The 21599-nt window shown below is 49.1% G+C and overlaps 1 protein-coding gene across 4 annotated transcripts in view; it reads left to right on the forward strand.

The window, feature by feature from the left end:
• Positions 1-12931, forward strand: part of PDE2A (phosphodiesterase 2A) — a 733167-nt gene extending 720236 nt beyond the window's left edge. For all 4 annotated transcript variants that reach the window (XM_029602059.1, XM_029602057.1, XM_029602058.1 and 1 more), the window contains 4 exons: positions 1184-1296; positions 3950-3988; positions 4976-5082; positions 5489-12931. In XM_029602059.1, coding sequence (XP_029457919.1) covers positions 1184-1296; positions 3950-3988; positions 4976-5082; positions 5489-5726 — 497 coding nt within the window. In that variant the 3' untranslated portion in view covers positions 5727-12931. The remainder of the gene's footprint in view (positions 1-1183; positions 1297-3949; positions 3989-4975; positions 5083-5488) is intronic.
• Positions 12932-21599: the final 8668 nt, after the last annotated feature.

Consider the following 21599-nt stretch of genomic DNA (forward strand, 5'->3'; position numbering starts at 1 on the left):
AATGGAGTAATATGCAGCCCTGCCTGCTTGTTTGAGACCGCCCGCCACGGAAGCGGTTTGCATCCACATCAGCCTGCATGGACACCGTGGCTTGTACCACGTGCCCTGAACGTAATTATTTGAGTATCGCCCGGGCACTGCTGCGACATTTCAGCCACTCCGGAAAGCTACAAATACTTCTAACAAGACAAGCTAACCAGGCCCATATGGAACAGAATTATAAAAAAAATAACTGGGGCCAGGAAGGCCTTAGTTTTAGTGAAAAAGTCTACGCTAATGACTTGGCGAGAGTAAGGTCCCCCCCCTGCTCTTGGCAATGGCTTAATTCATTACATAACGTGATGTACATGGAGAATGTGGCTTTGACACCAGGACAGCTTTTATAGCCGTATGGGGGAGAGCCTGCAAGCAGAGCCTCTCTCCGCGGCGCGGGAGCTTGATCTTAAACTGTTAATCACTAAGGCCTTCCTTTAAATCGCCTTTAAATCCCAGCTGCTCAACGGATGTGATTCGTTAAGTAACGAGAGGGGGAGGGTAATGTAGGGACACCATTAAAATTCTAACTGGATATTGATGGCCGTGACACTGGGTGAAAAGTGGAATTTCTGTTGTACGCTCTTTGTTTGCCTTGCCTGCTCAAGAAGCAAATGTATGCAAGGTTGTGTTCTTGTCCATTTCTTAACGACGACAAGCTTCTGACGTAAAAAAAAAAAAAAATAAATAGGAAGGTGATAGGTTGTGCCCTGGCGTAAACGTTTCCCTCCTATCCTGGGTGCGTTCTTTCCCCTGCTCCCCCGCCCGTGCTGCAGGTAAGTTCCCGAGGCGCCGCCGGCCTCTCTGTGGTTAGATCCTTTCTGCGCATGGGCGGTGCTTCTGATCGCTCCGAGCCCCGCAGGAGAGCAATTCTTAAGCAGAGAATCAGTAGGATCTGCTTCCTGGCCTGTTATTAGCTAAGCTCAGATGTGGAGGTCGAAGCCATGCACCGAGGAAGGTCTCTTGCTGGCCTTTTGGCTGAGACTGAGAACCTGTCCAGTAATGAAAGGGGGGCAGGTGGGAGGTTGATGCCCTGCCGCCAGACTCCATTGGGAAGGTCAAGGTTTTTGGGAGGATGAAACCTGCCATAGAACATAGATCAGCAGGAAATAAGCAGAATGCCACTAATCCAGACTTCTCCTTCTTACAGTTGGCTATGACCCCAGAAATAAAACTCACCACAGCCTGCTACTGTGTCTTCTCATGACCTCTTGTGACCTCTCTGACCAAACTAAGGGCTGGAAAACTACAAGAAAGATAGCAGTAAGTTATCTGCTTCCCCCTCACACCGTAGTGTGGCGCAAGTTATTTGCTTGGTAAAGGGGAGAAAATCCTTCAGCTGTGCCTCCCACTGCAGTGGTCAGCACCTCTCAGATACAGATGTGCAGGAGACAGCATGCTGGGGGAGGAGGGGCTTGCTCAGAGACCTGCGCTGGTCAGCACCTCTCAGATACAGATGTGCAGGAGACAGCATGCTGGGGGAGGAGGGGCTTGCTCAGAGACCTGCGCTGGTCAGCACCTCTCAGATACAGATGTGCAGGAGACAGCATGCTGGGGGAGGAGGGGCTTGCTCAGAGACCTGCGGTAGTCAGCACCTCTCAGATACAGATGTGCAGGAGACAGCATGCTGGGGGAGGAGAGGCTTGCTCAGAGGCCTGCACTGGTCAGCACCTCTCAGATAGAGATGTGCAGGAGACAGCATGCTGGGGGAGGACGGGCTTGCTCAGAGACCTGCGCTGGTCAGCACCTCTCAGATACAGATGTGCAGGAGACAGCATGCTGGGGGAGGAGGGGCTTGCTCAGAGACCTGAGCTGGTCAGCACCTCTCAGATACAGATGTGCAGGAGACAGCATGCTGGGGGAGGAGGGGCTTGCTCAGAGACCTGCAGCACCTCTCAGATACAGATGTGCAGGAGACAGCATGCTGGGGGAGGAGGGGCTTGCTCAGAGGCCTGCACTGGTCAGCACCTCTCAGATACAGATGTGCAGGAGACAGCATGCTGGGGGAGGAGGGTCTTGCTCAGAGACCTGTGGTGGTCACCTCTCAGATACAGATGTGCAGGAGACAGTATGCTGGGGGAGGAGGGGGTTTGCTCAGAGACCTGCGCTGGTCAGCACCTCTCAGATACGGATGTGCAGGAGACAGCATGCTGGGGGAGGAGGGGCTTGCTCAGAGACCTGCGCTGGTCAGCACCTCTCAGATACAGATGTGCAGGAGACAGCATGCTGGGGGGGAGGGGATTGCTCATTCAGCACCTGTCAGAAACAGATGTACAGGAGACAGCATGCTGGGGGAGGAGGGTCTTGCTCAGAGACCTGCGGTGGTCATCACGTCTCAGATACAGATGTGCAGGAGACAGCATGATGGGGGGGAGGGGATTGCTCATTCATCACCTGTCAGATACAGATGTGCAGGAGACAGCATGCTGGGGGAGGAGGGTCTTGCTCAGAGGCCTGCGGTTGTCACCTCTCAGATACAGATGTGCAGGAGACAGCATGCTGGGGGAGGAGGGGGCTTGCTCAGAGACCTGCGCTGGTCGGCACCTCTCAGATACAGATGTGCAGGAGACAGCATGCTGGGGGGAGGGGCTTGCTCATTCATCACCTGTCAGATACAGATGTGCAGGAGACAGCATGCTGGAGGAGGAGGGTCTTGCTCAGAGGCCTGCGGTTGTCACCTCTCAGATACAGATGTGCAGGAGACAGCATGCTGGGGGAGGAGGGGGCTTGCTCAGAGATCTGCGCTGGTCAGCACCTCTCAGATACAGATGTGCAGGAGACAGCATGCTGGGGGAGGAGGGTCTTGCTCAGAGACCTGTGGTGGTCACCTCTCAGATACAGATGTGCAGGAGACAGCATGCTGGGGAGGAGGGGCTTGCTCAGAGACCTGCGGCGGTCAGCACCTCTCAGATACAGATGTGCAGGAGACAGCATGCTGGGGGGGAGGGGATTGCTCATTCATCACCTGTCAGATACAGATGTACAGGAGACAGCATGCTGGGGGAGGAGGGTCTTGCTCAGAGACCTGCGGTGGTCATCACGTCTCAGATACAGATGTGCAGGAGACAGCATGATGGGGGGGAGGGGATTGCTCATTCATCACCTGTCAGATACAGATGTGCAGGAGACAGCATGCTGGGGGAGGAGGGTCTTGCTCAGAGGCCTGCGGTTGTCACCTCTCAGATACAGATGTGCAGGAGACAGCATGCTGGGGGAGGAGGGGGCTTGCTCAGAGACCTGCGCTGGTCGGCACCTCTCAGATACAGATGTGCAGGAGACAGCATGCTGGGGGGAGGGGCTTGCTCATTCATCACCTGTCAGATACAGATGTGCAGGAGACAGCATGCTGGGGGAGGAGGGGCTTGCTCAGAGGCCTGCATTGGTCAGCACCTCTCAGATACAGATGTGCAGGAGACAGCATGCTGGGGGAGGAGGGGCTTGCTCAGAGGCCTGCATTGGTCGGCACCTCTCAGATACAGATGTGCAGGAGACAGCATGCTGGGGGGAGGGGCTTGCTCATTCATCACCTCTCAGATACAGATGTGCAGGAGACAGCATGCTGGGGGAGGAGGGGCTTGCTCAGAGGCCTGCATTGGTCAGCACCTCTCAGATACAGATGTGCAGGAGACAGCATGCTGGGGGAGGAGGGGCTTGCTCAGAGACCTGCGCTGGTCAGCACCTCTGATATGGATGTGCAGGAGACAGCATGCTGGGGGAGGAGGGGCTTGCTCAGAGGCCTGCGGTGGTCACCTCTCAGATACAGATGTGCAGGAGACAGCATGCTGGGGGAGGAGGGGCTTGCTCATTCAGCCCCTCTCAGATACAGATGTGCAGGAGACAGCATGCTGGGGGGGGGGTGTTTCTTTTTGTTATCTCCTAACCCCTATGAATAATGATGTTCCTTTATATTTTTAAGGAATTGATCTACAAGGAATTCTTCTCTCAAGGAGACCTGGTAGGTAATGAAATGGATGTGAATTCTTTTAAAGAACTTATTACAGGTTCTGCTTATCAAGGACATAGGCTGGGAGGGGCGAGGTGGGTGGCCGCCCCAGGTGTCAAACCGAATGGGCATCTTCAGTGTAGTGTGAATCTTTCAATTGATAAATTTAGATATTTCTTGGGATTTTTTTTTTTTTAGATCTATCTCCAAAAATCACAGATTGCACATTCATCAGATACTGTAACATGATGTCTGAAACATTTTTGTATTGTGTGTGTGTGTGTGTCTCTCTCTCTCTCTGTATATATATATACACACACACACACACACACAAACAAAGTTTGTTCAGTGATGTAATTTTACAGGATTGTTCTGGGAAAGGTTGTGCTGGGGTCATTATGATTGCGGAGTTTGCTTATCAGAATCTCAGGGGGGGGCTGTAGGTCTGACAATGAATTAGGCAGAGCTGAAGGCTGAAGGACCTAGGGAAGTGGTTGTCAGCCCTGTCCTGGGGGACCTCCAACCTCTCACGTTTTTAGGGGACTGCAATGAATAATCACGAGTGGGAGAAGGGCTGAGGCGGCCTGAGGGCCTGTGGGTGCACGATGGCTCCCAGGCCCTGTGCAGATATTTTACGTTTCTGCAGCTACTGCTGCTGTCCCTGCAGAACGAGCTACAGCAATGCTAACCAAGGAGAGAGGAGGGGGAGATTGGGGGGGGGGGGGGTGCCATGGGTAGAGCAGAGGTCTGGAGAGGGGGCTTCTGCTGCTGGGAAGGAGGTTGTGGGAGAGAGGAGGATACCGCCGGGCATAGCCCGAATCCCCCTCGGGGTAGTGCCAGGAGCTTCTGTTAAGGTGTCAGAGCGCCGCCCTCTAACCACTGCGTGGTATTGCAAGCTCTAAGGGAAAGGGGGGGCGTAGTCGGGTGAAGGAAAGGAGACAAACTGTGACTGAAAAGGAATGGATTTAACAAGAAGGTGCTGAATTTGTCCTTTTTCAGGAGAAAGCCATGGGGAATCGTCCCAGTGAGATGATGGACAGGGAGAAGGCGTACATCCCTGAGCTGCAGATCAGTTTCATGGAGCACATCGCCATGCCCATTTACAAGTGAGTGAGAAGAGGGAGAAGGGGGAAGGGGGAGAGAAAGCAAGGGAAGGGGATGGGAGAGCAAGAGGAGCCGAGAAAGAGCAAGAGTTGGGGAAGAAAGGGGAATGAGAAATGAGTGGACAGAGGGCGGGAGAGTAAGAGACGAGGGAGGAAGGAAAGAGCGATGGAAAATGTGAAAGGAAGCGAGAAGGAGTAAAGAAGAAAGGGGAAGAATGGAAGGTGGGAAGTGTGAATGTGAGTGAGGGAGTGCAGGTGTGAGGAGGAGAGAGGTTTCTAAGCTTTGGAAAGATGGTCAGAGACATGAGGGAGAGCAGCGTTGTCAGACTTCTCCCCCCCCCCCCCCCCCATACCGTTTCCTCACGTCTTTAGGTTTCCCTGTAAAACCTGACTCCTCCTTCCTCCCCAGGCTGCTCCAAGACCTCTTCCCCAAGTCTGCCGAACTGTACGAGCGGGTGGCCAGCAACAGAGTGCAGTGGGCCAAAGTATCTCACAAGTTCACCATCCGGGGGCTGCCCAGCAACAACTCCCTGGACTTCCTGGACGAGGAGTACGACCTGCAGATGGAGGCAGCGGAGGAGCAGAGCCTGAAGATGAACGGCTGCCTGCACCCCAGCAGGCACCGGGAGTCCCTCACAGCGGAGTAGCAACCTCCACGGACAGACAGACAGACAGATCTTTCCTCCTAGGTCAAGTTCCAAGAAAGTGCTGGTTTTTTTTGATAGAATTTGGATCTATTTTTTGCAGGACGATATCCGCGCTCTGGGCTCACTGTACGACAACGGAAGAAAAAGAACAAGTTTTAAAAAGTGCAAGGTAGAATAAGCAACCACTGATAGGACATTTATTCATTGCCAACGAGAGGCCCGCTCTGAAACAAGACGTCCCTAGCTGCTTAGGTGTGTGCGTCTGCCCTAAAGCTTCCGGCTCCACTGTGTTGAATTTCGAATGGATTTGACCGCTTCCCGTTGGTGGTATCTGTATGAGTCCTGGAGAGGAATGCATTCTTGGAGGGCCGGGATAACTTTTTTTCGTGGACTACCATAAGATTTAGCCAGAGTGGATGGGTGTATGTGTGCTTTCAAGACCAGGCAAGCCCCTTCTTGGGCTATTTTGAAGACAAGGCCTCTGCAGCTTCCAAAGCTCCTGTCCACCGTTCATCTTTGCCTATACAACAGCCAACCGGGTGGTCTGCGTTGCGTTTGTGTGTTTCGGGAGGGGCCCTCTGTGTATGTGCAGAACACATGGAGCATCCCGTGCTGCATGCTGTCTGCTGCGGTGCGATTTGACAAAAGATGGGGAAAAGTGAAGGGGCAGCCTGCAGGTGGTACAGGGTGCTGTCCCCAGCGAGCAGCACAAATGGGTGAGGAGCAGGAGGCAGCACACGGACGAACCACACCGCTGTGGGAGGAATCAGACCCAGAGATAGGAGGGTGTGGGTAGGCAGGCCTGTAATTTTCATGGATAATTCTTATATTGGTGCAGCCGCTTCTAGATGACATCATTGATATTCCATACTGGTTTTCAAATTCCTGTACCAACCGTGAGAGGAGAGACTTTCATGCGACGATGCAGTTTTATCCTTGCTAGCAAAAATAGGATTTTAAAAACTTCTCAGGCAAGGGTTAGTAACGAGAAACGTTTTGGGACTTCTTGAATGCTACAGTGAAAGCAATCAAAGGAGTCTTATCACCCCCTGCCTTCAGACATGCTTGCAAAATGTGCCCGCGGTGCGCACTATGGCACATGCCGTGGGCCCAGATCTCTGCAGGAGCGCCTGCAGAAATGCATGCCAACGTTTACGTGGGGCAGACCTGTGTTTCTGTAAGGGAGCCATTCTTGATCCCTCCTGTCTGCAAGGGGAGGATATTCAGGCTTCAATCCGGCCACTCACAGATCATTCCTACAAGGGCAGGTATTTCTCTTTCTGCAGCCTCAGGTTCTGCGTCTTGTCCTGCCCCTGGGGGATTAGACTTTACAGAAGCTGCAAACAAAGATTTTGATCACTAGGGGCCTGATTTACTAAACTTTTTCACTGTATCTATGGGTCAAGAAGCTATAGTAAATCAGGAGTGAAGTTTCTCTTTGACCATGTGGAATCGCTCCCTAGACGTTAGCGTATAATTCATAAAACTCACCCTATAATAGCCATCTTCATTATTACATCATCGTATGCAGAAGAAGGCATCAGCCAATCAAGCCTTTCTCACCGTGCACACTAGACCCTCACGCTTTCACAAATCATGCGTTTTCAGAAGCACCGTAGTCTGTGTCACCTACCCCCGTCAACCCATGGAAGTGAGAAGAGAGTTAGTACAGGTGAGCAGGCTATGGGACCTTATGTCATTTACTGATAACTACGGTTATAGGGTAGGGGAATCCTTAAAAACTTTGCCTTGTTAACTGTATCTACTGGCGACCAGCAACTCCCTCCTCCTCTCCCCTCCCCACACAAACCCACCAAATCAGGGCTGTCCAGCTCTAGTCTTCGAGGGTCTCCAATGGGTCTGATTTTTCAGGATATCCGCAACATAAGATATATTCATGAGACTTGATTACCTATATTTTGTGAGAACCTCGTCTGCTTGTATGTTGCCTTACACTGATAGCTGGGCCAAGTTGTGAACTTCAGAAGACGGGTAGCTCTCTCTTCCTCATCCTCAGGGGAGGCTCCTGCTCTTCATTGACTTGACTGTCACATTCAGAATTGCTTTCTGATCATCTTAATAATCAAAACAAACCGTTTAGTGTCATGGAACAAAATCTCCCCCTTCCTCCTTCAGTCTAGCAGCACAATTAGCATTTCCCTTCACCTGGAGACACCACGCATAGAGGAAGACAATCTTACCGGCTGAAGGCATTTCTCCATAAACGCAACATGAGCGAGAGAGACTTAAAGTGGCCTGGCCAACTGTCCAGTAAGCGTTCATTTTGGTTCAGATAATGATTTGTTTTGTTCTACCATCCTGCAAACGATTCTATCCAAACCCCCCTCCGCCACCCCCTCTTATCGTTATTATTGCTGAGGCCCCAAATATGTCCCCGAGAATAGTGTTAGGAGCCCAGCTGCCTTGTCTGCATGTCAGAGGTGCCTGCAGGAGCCGCATCCAATGGTTCGTGGCCTAGGTCCACAAAGGTCATCTCTTGGTGACCGCTCAATGCCTTGTATGCACGGGGAGAGCTCAGCGCCAGCTTCCGTCGTCGATCTTTCTGAACAGCTAGTGCAATTTGGGAAGGAGAATATTCCAAGTCATTTTCATGGGTTAATCGTGATATAAGCCAATCAGTAGGCCATCTGAATAGTGCCTTCCTTCAATACGGCTGAAAGCATACATGGGGTTCTTTTGGCCGCGTTTACGGGTCTTGTTGGAGCTGTTTTGGGCAGGATCATAGAATAAAGTGAATTGATTGTATTTTCAAGCTATTTTCCATAGGAATTAACAGGTGCATAAGTACCTGTGAGACGTTACAGAGGGAAAGCAGGCCTGTACTTTCTCTTTCAAACACAGTGCAAAGTCCACAGGAAAAAAGTATCCATAAACTTTGTCCCAAAGTGAGTCTAACCTAATGAAACATTGAAATATGAGTGGGGGAGTTCTATGGCAGAAACACACATGCAAGCTGGAGGACTGTGTCCCTTCTGGCTAATCACCTCCTTTTGTGCAGAGGGGTCAGCCCAAAAAATTGGACAGAATATTTTCACTTTTTCCCAGAGGTTTCCTTCATATGATTTTTTTTTTATCATTTTCATTATAAGTCATATTTTCTCTTGGGTCCCAGTGAGTCCCAGTTTCTTGTTTCTGGCATGCCTGTTGTGTTCCCTCCCATTGCTTAGCCAGTGGGAAGTGGGTATACCGGCATGCAGATGGACAAGATTGGCTGTAAAAATCGGCAGGGAGCATGGACAGGCCAGGTCCATTCATTGCGGAGGCCCGGGTTCCCTTTAGACGGTCACATTTTGTTCATTGTGAAGACCTAAATGCCATTCCTGTCGCCCTAGGCACTCTGCTTCAGGTTCCTCGTCACCTGTTGGCCGCGGTGTGTTCTGCTTGTGTGAAGGGCGCTCATGGGGTCTGAAGTGAAAGGCGTGGCGGGCAGCAGTATTTCTTGCTCCGATTCCCCACACCGCTCTGTCCTTCCCCCAGCAGTGGGTTTACAGAAGGCATCTCCGAAAAACCTTTTCAGATGATGCAGGAGATCATTTCCAAATGCATGTAAAACACTGTTTTTTCCGTCCAGAAATGGAGTTTTATAAAATTGCCTGTCCGATTTAGGTCAACTAACATGTATATGTGCTGCTTGCACGTACGTTTACCCAGCCTGTGTGGATGTATTCCTGGGCGAGGGATTGCGGTGGACCTTTCACTTACACACACCCTTTCTCATTTTAAAAAGTATGTGTGGAAATTGACACGCTCTGGATAGTAGGCTTCAATAGGATGAATTTACAGAGCAATTGCAGATTAGTGCGCTCCCTTTGAAAACTGGCGTAGCTTGTGCGCATGCTTACTGCATCAGTAAAGCGCAATGTTACATATGAGGACGTGTCTCGGCTGGAATTGGAACCAACAGCTTTGTGGTTGAGCCTCTAGAGGTCAGGAGGAGATCCTTGCTGTTGGGCAAACCTTATGCTTCAGTTACATTTCCTCAGCATCAGAAGAGGCCCAGCACAATTGGCCCGTTAACCGAACATCAAAGTGGCCCTTGCGCTCACCTTGTCATTCTTATTGTGGTTGATGAAATGGAGAGCGCCTGTGCTGCCCTTGCGCGATGTGCATCATCATCGCATGGGTCTTATGTGTAGACACTGGAGTTAGATCCTTCACTCCTATATCAGAATAGTGCCTTGTGAGTCACCGGTGATTGCATGGGTTGAGATTGTAACTTCTCTGAATGCACCATTCCCACGCGTGCATCGATCAGGAACTTAGATCTCGTGTGAGTTTTGGGGGGCAGCAGCCTGGTAGGCCGTGGCCACCACCAAGAAGATGTGACCTGCAAAGATTTCCCTCCCTTCCCACAGCCCAGACCACCACAAAATAAAACATTTCGATCACATGTCAGTTAGGACGTTCCAATTTTTAGACATGAATGTTGGGAAGGTAGCCTTACCATGCCCAGTAACCGTAGCAAGCATTGCCAACGGTGAGGATTTCTTCCACGTTTACCTGGGCAATGTTGACCCTTATGTTCTAGGTCTGGAAATGAAAACCTGAAGAACCAGTTCAGTCCACAGGGGACTAGAGGAACTCAGACCTGCAGGGATGTTGCCAGTTTTCCACACAATATAACAGTTTGATTGTTGGTAAAAGGAGTTGCAAAGGAGAGGGGTCAAAGCTGCCCGGCTCTACTTTTCATGCATCATGGTTGAAATTTAACCCCTGTAAAAAAAATATGAAGTCAGCCCATGAGGATAATAGCACAAGGGATCAGCATCCAAGGGATGCAGAAGCCAGACGACCAGGACGGAAAGGCAGAAGGATCCAGAGAAAGAATTAAAACCATGGTCCTGAGAGAATTAGGCCAAAGAAAACGAAATAGAGAGAAGCTAAAAATAGAGGGCACCACAAAAAAACGAGGAGCAAGAAAACATGAGGCTAGAATAAACAAAGCCAGTTTCCCGCCTCCTTGGGCTTCTTCTAGTCACCCCTTGGTCCATTCGTGTCAATAATGGGTCAAGAATGACGCCACAGAGTGCGAGAAAAGGCAAGATGCTTGGTGACAGGGAAATAAGTATATCTATATGGGGGATACAGGACAGAGCGAAACGTGGAGCACGGGTCACCAGTTTAAAACCCCTTCCTCCTCCTCTTTCTCCGTGGAAATTGAAGCACAACAGATGTTCATGTTATTAAAGGGCTAAAACAGTAACCAAATATAGACGTTGTGCCATCTGTGAGCTCGAGTGTGAACGGCGCAGGACACTTCCTCCCTTCCCTCACCCCCCACTCCACCTTCCCAAGGGACAGTGGGAGCCATAAACTCTTCACCTCTAGGGCTGGACTCATCAACGCTGTCTTAGAGAGGTGAGTGCTGAGATACGGGGCAGTGTTGTAGGAATAAGCTGGAGGAGCAGCAGTGTTTTGTGCATTTCCGAGTCTGCCTGTAATCGGACGCCTCTCTTTCGTTTTTAGCGTGTTTAATTCTTTTCTTTTTAATGTGCTTATGTTTTCAGTTTTGTCTGTCTGTCTGTCCATTCGTCAGTGATGTCACAGGTGAGACTAGCAGAAAGGTGGACAAACAGAAGCGCAGGATGTAGCAGCAGGGCTGGCAGGAGGCCTGGAGAAGCTGCTGGCTCTTTGGCTGCTGCCGCCTACCCCAACGCCTCTCGTCCTCCTGCCGACAACATGGGGAGAGGAGAAAGACCTGGGAGCAGAGTGGTGTGGGAGCGTGAGGGCAGGAGACTAGGGAAGAGGGACGGAAAGAAAGCATTGTGAGTGGTGTGGGATGGAGGGGGGAGGCAGAGGAGAGAGGGTGCAAGAAAGTGTAGGTCCTCCTATAACACCCCTCCACACAAAGACACGCGTCACCTCTCCTGCCCTCAAAACACATACTCCTCCTCCCCTTGACAGGTTCTCCAACCTCCATTGTCAGGACCAAGTACAAGACACACAGAGCCAGAGAACAGAAGCACATAAAATATGCTATTTGAAATTGTCATGCGAATACAGACTTGGGGTTTTTGGGTCTTTCCCCCCTTCATCTTTGAAGCATGCCCAGATAACTGGGGGGAGCCTGCTCTGAGGTGCACCCTTGGCTCTACTCCAGCACCATAGCTCTCACCCTTCCCCTCTCTGAGCCTGTGCACACCACCTTAGTAGTAAGTGCCAGGAGCGTCTCTTTAATGAGGATCATGTTCCAAGGAGAAGCTTAAATGAAATGGAAAGGCAGTCGCGGGATCCCCTAGTGCGCAGGATCTCTTTGTGAAGACTTATGCTATAAGCTCTTCACCCTCAGGACCCCCCCAGCATGTCACTTCTAGGGTTGGAAGGTGCAGGTGTTACATTGCACGTAGAGCCTGGACCTGCTGCATGTTCAAATGGAATGTAAAAGTTTGTTTCAAAACGTTTTCATGACTTTTGTAAGTGGCCTTCATTTTTTTGATTAGAAACATAGTCCTTTCTGGCAGATCATTTGTCCTGCTCACTGCCTGCTTGCTCTCTTAGGGATCCTCTGAATTCTTTACTGAGTTTTGCTCCGTTCCATGCATCCACCACCCCTTCTCTTAAGAAATATTTCCTTAGGTTACTCCTGAGTCAGCCACACTTCATGACACCTTCCCCCTGGAGAAGGTTTGCTTTTCGAACCTTTTAAGATTTTGAATGCCTCTAACCTATCTCCTCTCGGTCCTTAAGTCTCATTTCACAGGTCTGGTTGTGAAGACGCCGCAGCATTCTGGTAACCCTACTCTGACTGCCCCCGTCTGCGTCCGTTTGGAGAGGAGGTGCAACTAGTGATTTGTACGGAGACGTTATCACCTCCTTTTTATGCTGGCTATACCTGTCCCTAAGCACTATCAGGCCAATACAGTCAAGTGCGCTCAGCTGAGCGCGCGACCACTACCCCTTAAACAATAAGGGGTTTAGCGCATTCAAAACACGCGGCCAAACCACAACCCCCCCACACACCACCACCCCCCCCGAAATTAATAGTGCTCAACACATGCAAATACATGTTGATGAGGCTATTAGTTATTCACCCAGGATACAGAAAATGTGCGCCCGATCCGCACATTTTACACTCAGAAATTAGCGCCTGTCCAAGGGCAGCCGTTAATTTCTGAGCAACCCGGAAAAGTGTGCAGAAAAGCAGAAATACTGCTTTTCTGTGCATCCTCCGACTTAATATTCTGGCAATATTAAGTCGGAGGAACCAAAAGGTTAAAAAAAAAAAAAAAAAGTGCCGGCGGGTCAGGTTAGAAAACCGGATGCTCAGCTTTATGGGTGTTCATTTTCCTAACCCATGGCTCATAAAACCGAGCGTCCGTTTTCCAGACCCGCTGACAGCCAGCTCTCCTGGGGAGGTGCTAGGGGTGCGCTATTGTCCCTAGCTGCCTACTTTTTAGCACGACGACTCATTTAAATAGGGTATCGCGTGCCCAGGAGAGGTAGTGTTGAGCGCCCGTTCTCCCGCACATTTTACAGTATCGGCCTGTATGCGTCTTTCATGGCTGTGTCACACTCTGGCAACCTCGCGTTCACGAGATACAAACACCCCCCAGACCTCTCGCCTGTTTGGTGTTCATGGCTGTTTCTCCTCCCCCCCCCCCCCCTCTCACAATCATACAGGATCTGCTTAGGACTGCGAAACCTAAATGCATGATTCTGCACATATTTTTCATTTCCGAATGCGTGCAGGTGTTTTGGGGGCAATGTTTGTGCCAGCATTTCTCTGCTAACCTAAGCTGTCAGATAAAAATGTGGTTGTTTTTTTTTTCATCTGAAGTATGGACAAGCACACAGTGAATGATCTCAGCATCTAGGGTCTAACTAGTTGGCTCCATTCACCCTTTCTCCAGAAGTGTTTGACATCATCCAAGAGAGTGCGTGCTGTTTCAGGGATAAGATGGGGAGGAGACGGCGAAAGATGAAAGCGAGGGTCTTTCCTGTGACCAAGTAGAAGGCCGAAGCTACCCAAACCCTACTTACACAAAGCTCCAGAGGTCAACGGCCATAGTTTTAAACTCAGGATGCGAATATTCAGATTTGCACCAGCACCCAAATATCTTTGCAGGTATCTTTTGGGTTCCCGGAGGGATTTTGGCAGATGAGAGACCTGCGCACTTTTAAGGGCTGTGCAATGTAGCATTTTTCTAGATTTCCAAATAGCACAGTTGAACGTTGACCCAACAGCAGTTCTGATTCCATGCTAATTTATAGGAGTGATTTTTCCACGTTTCCTGTTCACATCCCTGTTTGGGAAGAATCCCGTTGTGAGTACCTTTTCCCACCCTGCTGTTAAAGAAATAGTCACAAGTCTGGTCTACCAAGCGCAAGGTTAGCTATGGGTACAAAACTCTACCCTTCCTCATTAGTCATTTCCTGGGACAACAAGGCATGAAAGCACTGCCAATCGCTTTAATTTTTATTTACCTCTCTATCTTCGTGTTTTTCTGGAATATACGTAACGTGTTCAGAAGGGGCTCTTACCATGAAATGCTACGTGAAATGTGAATTTACTTGCCTTACCTATTCTCAGTTGCCTTTAGAGAATTGCTTTGTATAATATCTTGCAGGGCTCCGTATTGCTGTTTTATGGGTATTTGTTAACAAATAGCTTATATAAATGACTTATAAATATGTTTCTTTTTATCTATCAAATGGCTCTAGGATGTACATAAGTATTCTTAGAGGTCAAGATAGCAGAATGATAAAAAAAAAAAAACAAAGCTTTCTTCTGATTGTTATAATAAAAGTCTATTTTACTGTTTGAGAGCACCTTATGATTTGTTACCAGAAAATGTATTATTTTAGGGAACCATGTCATAGTGGCCATGAAACCTTGAAATTAATGGAACTGACCTTGAGAATGGCGCTGTTCGTGTGGTTCTGCCTTGATCCTGCTGCTAAGGACAAATTCCTAAGCGTTTCCGGTAGGTCAGTCCCAACGAGTGCCAGCAGATGGCGATGGAACAAAAGCTGACATCATGGCTGTATAGTCCCATCCTGACATCAGCCCGCCTGTATTCTCCATCTCCAGCAGATGGTGAGCATGCACTTCCCTTCAGGGGATTGCCAGTGTGTAAAAAAAAAACAAAAAAACAGAAGGAACATAAGAACATAAGAACAGGAAAGGAGATAGATGAGACGGCTTGCCTCCTGAGATGATACTGGGCGATCCCTCTCTCAGTAGAATATCCTCAGTCCGGTAGCCTTGACTAGCATGGACCTAAATTCCAATTAGCGGTTGCAGACGGAGAGAGGCTTGGCAGTGAAGGCTCTCCTCCACAGTCTGGACCCATTCCTGCTCTCAGCCAGGGAGGGCTGAGCTCAGGTAAAAGTTTTTTGACTTTAAAAAAAAAAGAGTCAGCGACAGGAAGACAGCAGGAGAAGGGTCTGTTGGTCTGTTTCCTCAGCTTTTGGCTGTCCCACTCACATTCCTGGGGAGCTCTGTGAGGTGAGGAGAGAGTGCAGGCACGGTGGGTTGAGCAGCCATTTGCCTAGGCCCTGCTTCCAGGCTTCTCCCATTTTGGCTTGTAGTAGGCTGCGGGGTACTTTCGTGCTATTTTTTGCTTCAGACCATCGGCTCATGCTTGCATGTCCAAGTGTGCACCCAATCTCATTTATACATGCAACTGGGCATTCTTCCTTCTGAATGCACATCTTGTGCATCCAGTTTAGGTGTCAGTCCTGGGCGTTCAGTTTGGGCATCCAGTAGGACAAGCCACCTAGGCACATGCGCTTGTGCGCACATTTTTTATGCGAACGTATTAGGTGGACTTGTAAGTGCAGGAAGCTAGGCGCGAGCCTTCATTGGACTGTGCACTTATAGCACGGTGCCTGCAGTGAATAAACCTAAAAGCCTATCTGTGCTGCCTGCCACATTAGAGCCATTCAGCCAGAGCTTTCTTTAAGCCTGTGTCAGCACTGCCTGGATGATCAGGGAGATTTGCCTCCTCCTGATTTCACAAATGATGGTCCATCTCCTCTGAGGGGAATGGAGCTGAGGGAGATGCTACAGGCGTGGCTCCTCCTCTGATTGAGTCCTGAGGGGACACTGGCACACAGAACATCAGGTTCAAGCCTATGGGGCCTGGAATGGACCCAGCCTCCTTTCCTGAGTGGAAATTTTCCAGGAATAGCAGCCATTTTTACAGGGCCGGTCTGCTGAAGCGGCAATTCCTACTAAGGTTGGTCCAGGCGCTCTGAGTGCTTCTCCTCCTGTCTCCACGTTCAAGCACCGTAGTGCAATGTGGTCTGACAGGGTTCGAATGCAGGTGGATCAGGATGATCCACCTGCATCCTGGTGAGGAAAGGGATATTCCCCCTGATTTGGAGCCATATAGAATTCTTCTATGTTTCTTATTAAATGAATTGCTGGGTCTGATATTTCAGACCCTGACTCCTTGGGGACACAGAAGAACCACCCTATTTTGGACACCCAACTTTCCCCTCTTGGATGCGATCCAGGAGTTGATTGATCTGGAATGGAATGCACCAGAAGCGTCCTTTAAAGGAGGATGCATCTTTGCAGGTCTCTACTCCTTGGGTCCGCAAGCCAGAGAGCAGTTGTGTTTCCCTAAGGTGGTTGCCTTGGTGTATTCTGTCATGAAACGTGCCACCATCCCGGTAGAGGGAGGTGCGACTCTGAAGGATGCTCAGGATAGAAGGATTGAGGCTGTCCTGAAGCAAACCTTTGAGGCAGTGAGAATGAACTTGCAGGGATACCTTGCGGCTTTATCAAGAGTCTGGTGGCATTGAGTTCAATCTAGGGTCTATGGTAGAACCGGGGGCCGCTTCTTGGCTGATGCAGGCTATGACTTGGTACCACAGCCATCAGAAGAGCTGCTTCAGTTTTTGCAGCCAGGTGACAGCTATGGCTGTGCAGCTGGTCTGCAAATAATATTTCAAAGTCCAATCTGACTAAGCTGCCTTTCAAAGGCTCGCTCTTGTTTGGCAATGAATTGGAAAAAATGGCAAGTAAATGAGGAGAGACCCAGGTCTTGCATTTGCTGGAGGATAAGCCAGTTTCCCGGACTTCTCAGGTGAGTGACCACCCTCGAGACTACCAATATTTTCAGCCTTTTAGGGGAGGCTCTTCCCAGAGATCCTGACCCTTCCACAGATCAGTCCTTTTGCCCCCGAGGTCCTCGAAAGGATACGAGCTCCAAAGGTGAAGCCCCTCGGTCTTCCCAATGAAAGTTTTGCGGGCTCACCTGGTGGTGTGGGATATTAGTGGTCATCTATCCCGGTTTTATCACAGCTGAGCCAAGATTACTTCAGATAAATGGGTTCTCGAAGTGGTTTGGAACAGCTATGCTCTAGAATTTCTTCGCATTCCTCTGGATGCCTTCATGATCTCTCCATGCAACTCCCCTCAGAAGAGGGTAGAAGTGGAAGCGACATTACGATGACTGTTGATTCTGAAAGCGGTGATCCCTATTCCCGAATAGCAGTGAAATATGGGCTGATATTCCATTTATTTTGTCATGCCCAAGAAGAAAGGGTCGTTTTGCCCCATACTGGATCTCAAGGGCTTCAACCAACATCTCTGAGTAACGCATTTCAAGATGGAAATTGTGCACTTTGTCATAATGGCGGTTCCTGCCAAGAATATAAGAAAAAGACACTGTGTAATACAAATATACATCTAAGAAAATTACCAATGTGATGATTAAATTAAATTAATCAAAACAAGTTTCCAACACGACTCTAATAATTATTTGAAACATTGATGTTGGAACTTGCTGGAGTTTGAATATAATTGAGATTATTGGATTTTCCACATATTGGAGTCGCATTGGAACCTTTACAAAAGCTAAGTACTTTGTTTCTTCGACTGAATTGGCATCTTGTCTTACAATAAGAATTTTTTTAAAAATGTTTTTTGAAAATAATCATATTCACGGAAAGAAGAGAAAAAAGGACTGGCAAATGATGACAAGGGGTAGTGTGCTTCACTTAAAATACTCATGGTGAAACCCCACATTTGATGCCTTATTTATTAACAAAAGCAATGTTTGATTAATTTCATTTAATAATCACACTGGTGTTTTTTTTAGATTTATAATGGTTCAAACAGGAGAGTACCTCATGTCTATAGATCTGACGGAGGCATATCTGCATGTTCCCATTTTGCAGGAGCATCAGCGGTTCTTCCGGTTTGCCATTCTGGATCATCATTACCAGTTTCAGGCCTTGCCTTTTGGACTAGCCACCTGGTAGTGGTCGTGGTAGTGGTGGCCCTTCAAAAGGACAGCATTCTAGTTCATCCCTCCCTGGATGACTGGTTGATTCAAGCCAAACATTGGAAGAGTCTTTCTGTCTCCCAGAGGTTCGTTTCCTTGCTACAGAAACTAGGCTGGGTGGTGAATCTGGCCAAGAGCAATTTAGAGCCGTTTCAGACCCTGGAGTATCTCAGGGTTTGATTCGATACAAGACAGGGCAGTGTTTCTGCCAGAGTCTTGGATCTACTCATTGATGTTGCAAGTCCGATCCCTGCAGAACTCTGTTTGTTCGACTGTGTGGTCTTATCTACAGGTCTTGGGATTGATGGCTGCCACATTAGAAGTGGTTCCTGGGCGAGGGCGGACCCTTCTGCGTGGTGGACCCTTGGCCAGAAGTGGGGTTGATGCAACCCGTAGGGCAAGCCCCACGAGACCCCACCATCAGGAGGCGGAGCTGACTAGGAGACGGAGGCCAACTGGAGCTTCACCAATACCAGTCCTTGTTCCCTGCAGGTTGAGCCCTTGGGTGCCGGGGCCAGCTGGTCTTAGGCGGGCCTCCGTGTGACGACTCCCAGTAGATGAGATGCAAGGATTGCTGAGGACCAGCAGAGAGTTATCAAGGGACCGGCGTAGGTCCAGATGAGGCAGGGTTCCAGAGACCCGGGTGCCACAAGGAACAGGGCAAAGACAGGGGGCTCCCAGGTAGAAAAAGGCCGAAGCCTAAGAGGCCCAGTCCAGGGAGATGTAGAAGGCAGGCTGGAGTCAGGGCAGGCAGCTGAGCAAGACAAAGTACAGAGTCCAACAGAGCAAGGGTCAAAACCAGAGGGTCAGTCCAGAGCGAGGTCCAACATAGCAAGGGTCAAAGCTAAAGGTCAATCCTGAGCGTGGTCCAGCATAGCAAGGATCAAAGCCAGAGTTAAATCCTGAGTGTGGTCCAACGTAGCGAGGGTCAAAGCCAAAAGAGTTAGTCCAGCGAAACAAGGAAGGAACCAGGGTACGGAACAGGAACTAGGAACAAAGTAAGAATCAGGAATGATGGGCAACGAGCACATGAACAAACGTGGAGACCTGTTGCCAAGGCAAAGAACTAGTGGCAGGCTCTGCCTTATATACCAGGGCCTGATGATGTCATCATCCGGGGTCATGGGCTAGTTTCCCGCCACGGTCCCTTTAAAGGTACGAGAGGCGCGCGTGCCTAAACCAAGGCCTACAAGAGGCCAGACGACAGCATCTCCCCGCCAGGAGCTGAGGAGGTCCGCGGAGGAGTCAGGAGCAGCCGAGGCGGCAGCCCACAGCCGTGAGCAAGGATGGTCAGGGTCCAGGAGCAGAGCTGTAAGGGTGAGTAGGCCCGGTCGGGACCTACTGCGGGCAGGACACACAACACAGACTGGAGGCACAAGCACTTCGGTTGATGTGCCTGCATTTTGCCGAGTGGCTAGAGGCCCAGGCAGTCCGGATAATGTCTGACAATGCAACAACGGTGGCTAACATCAATCATCAGGGTGGAACCAAGAGTCGACAGCTGTCGGAGGAGATAGATACACTTACAATATGGGTGGAGCAGCATCTCTTAAGCATGTCCACCTCTCACATTGCCGGAAAGGACAATATCAGAGCCAATTTCCCCAGCAGGAGAAGCTTGGACCCAAGAGAATGGGAGCTGGTAGATGAGGCCTTTCAGCTCCTGGGGGACCGCTGGGGCCTACTGAATCTAGACCTGTTGGCAAACTTCAACAGCACAAAAGATCCATGCTTCAGTCACAGGCAGGATCCAAAAATGATGGGCATAGACACTCTCATTCAGGATTGGCCACATGGTGCCCTGCTGTATGCATTCCTACCTTGGCCTTTGATGGACAGGCTGATACAGAAGCTTGCAAGTCAAACCAACACCATCCTTTTAGTGGCTCCGAATTGGGTTCAAAGGCCGTGGTATGCCAATCTCCAGAGACTTCTGGTGGGCTGTCCCCTCTGGTTACCATCTTGGATGGATCTGTTATATCAGGGGCCCATTCTACACGAGGATCCGGGTCAGTTCTGTCTTACGGTTTGGCCATTGAAAGGGCTCAGCTGTTGAATCATGGTTATTCACCTTCTGTACTTTCCACTCTTCTTTGGGCTCAGAAATTTTCTACTTCTCTAGCTTACGTTAGAGTTTGAAGGGTATTTGAGGCCTGGTGTTCTGAATGAAGTACTTAACCACTCAAGATGGACATTCCTTGACATACATAAGAACATAAGAAATGCCATACTGGGTCATACCAAGCCCAGTATCCTGTTTCCAACAGTGACCAATCCAAGTCACATGTACCTGGCAAGTACCCAAACATTAGGTAGATCACAAGCTACTATTGCTTATTAATTACTGTAATAGCAGTTTATAGATTTAACCTCTAGGAACTTATCCAAACCTTTTTTAAACCCAGTTACACCAACTGCTGAAACTACATCCCCTGGCAATGAATTCCAGAGTTTAACTATGCGCTGAGTGAAAAAGAATTTTCTTCAATTTGTTTTAAATGAGCTACTTGCTAACTTCATGGAGTGCCCCCTGGTCCTTCTATTATCTGAGAGAGTAAATAACCGATTTACATTAACTTGTTCAAGTCCTTTCATGATTTTGTAGACTTCTATCATATCCCCCCCCTCACTCGTCTCTTCTCCAAACTGAACAGCCCTCACTTCTTTAGCCTATCCTCACAGAGCAGCTGTTCCATTCCCCTTTATCATTTTGGTCGCCCTTCTCTGCACTTTCTCCAATACAGCTATATTTTTTTTGAGATGCGGTGACCAGAATTGCACACAATATTCAAGGTGCGGTCTCACCATGGAGTGATGCAGAGGCATTATGACATTTTCCGTTTTATTTTCCATTCTCTTCATAATAATTCCTAACATTCTGTTTGCTTTTTTGATCGCCACAGCACACTGGGCCGACGGTTTCAATGTATTATCCACTATGATGCCTAGATCTCTTTCTTGGGTGGTAGCTCCTAAGATAGAATCTAGCATTGTGTAACTACAGCAAGGGTTATTTTTCCCTATATGCATCACTTTGCACTTGTCCAGGTTAAACTTCATCTATTTGGAAGCCCAATCTTCCAGTCCTCCTGCAAGTCGTCACAATTTGCTTGAGATTTAACTAATCTGAATAATTTTGTGTCATCTGCAAATTTGATCTCCTCACTCATCGTTCCCCTCTCCAGATCATTTACAAATATATTAAAAAGCACAAGTCCAAGTACAGATCCCTGAGGCACTCCACTATTTACTTTTTTCCACTGTTTCCTGTCTTTTAACCAACTTGCATTCCACAAAAGGGCATCACCTCCTATCCCATGACTTTTTAGTTTTCTTAGAAGCCTCTCATGCTGGACATTGTCGACTGCCTTCTGGAAATCCAAATATACCACATCTACCGGTTCACCTTTGTCCACATGTTTATTCACTCCTTCAAAAAAAGTTTTTACAGGACGGCTTGCTTAAGGGATTGGCCCTTAATCCCTTGAAGGTTCAAATTGTGGCACCGGTTTGTTACAGGGGAGTCAATGGAGGTCCTTTGTCTTCCCATCCGGACGTGTCCCGTTTCTTGCCGGGAGTTAAACATTTTCGTCCCTCGTTGCGGCTTCCAGTG

The sequence above is a fragment of the Rhinatrema bivittatum genome, chromosome 5, assembly GCF_901001135.1.
Source record: "Rhinatrema bivittatum chromosome 5, aRhiBiv1.1, whole genome shotgun sequence".
Classification (NCBI taxonomy): domain Eukaryota; kingdom Metazoa; phylum Chordata; class Amphibia; order Gymnophiona; family Rhinatrematidae; genus Rhinatrema; species Rhinatrema bivittatum.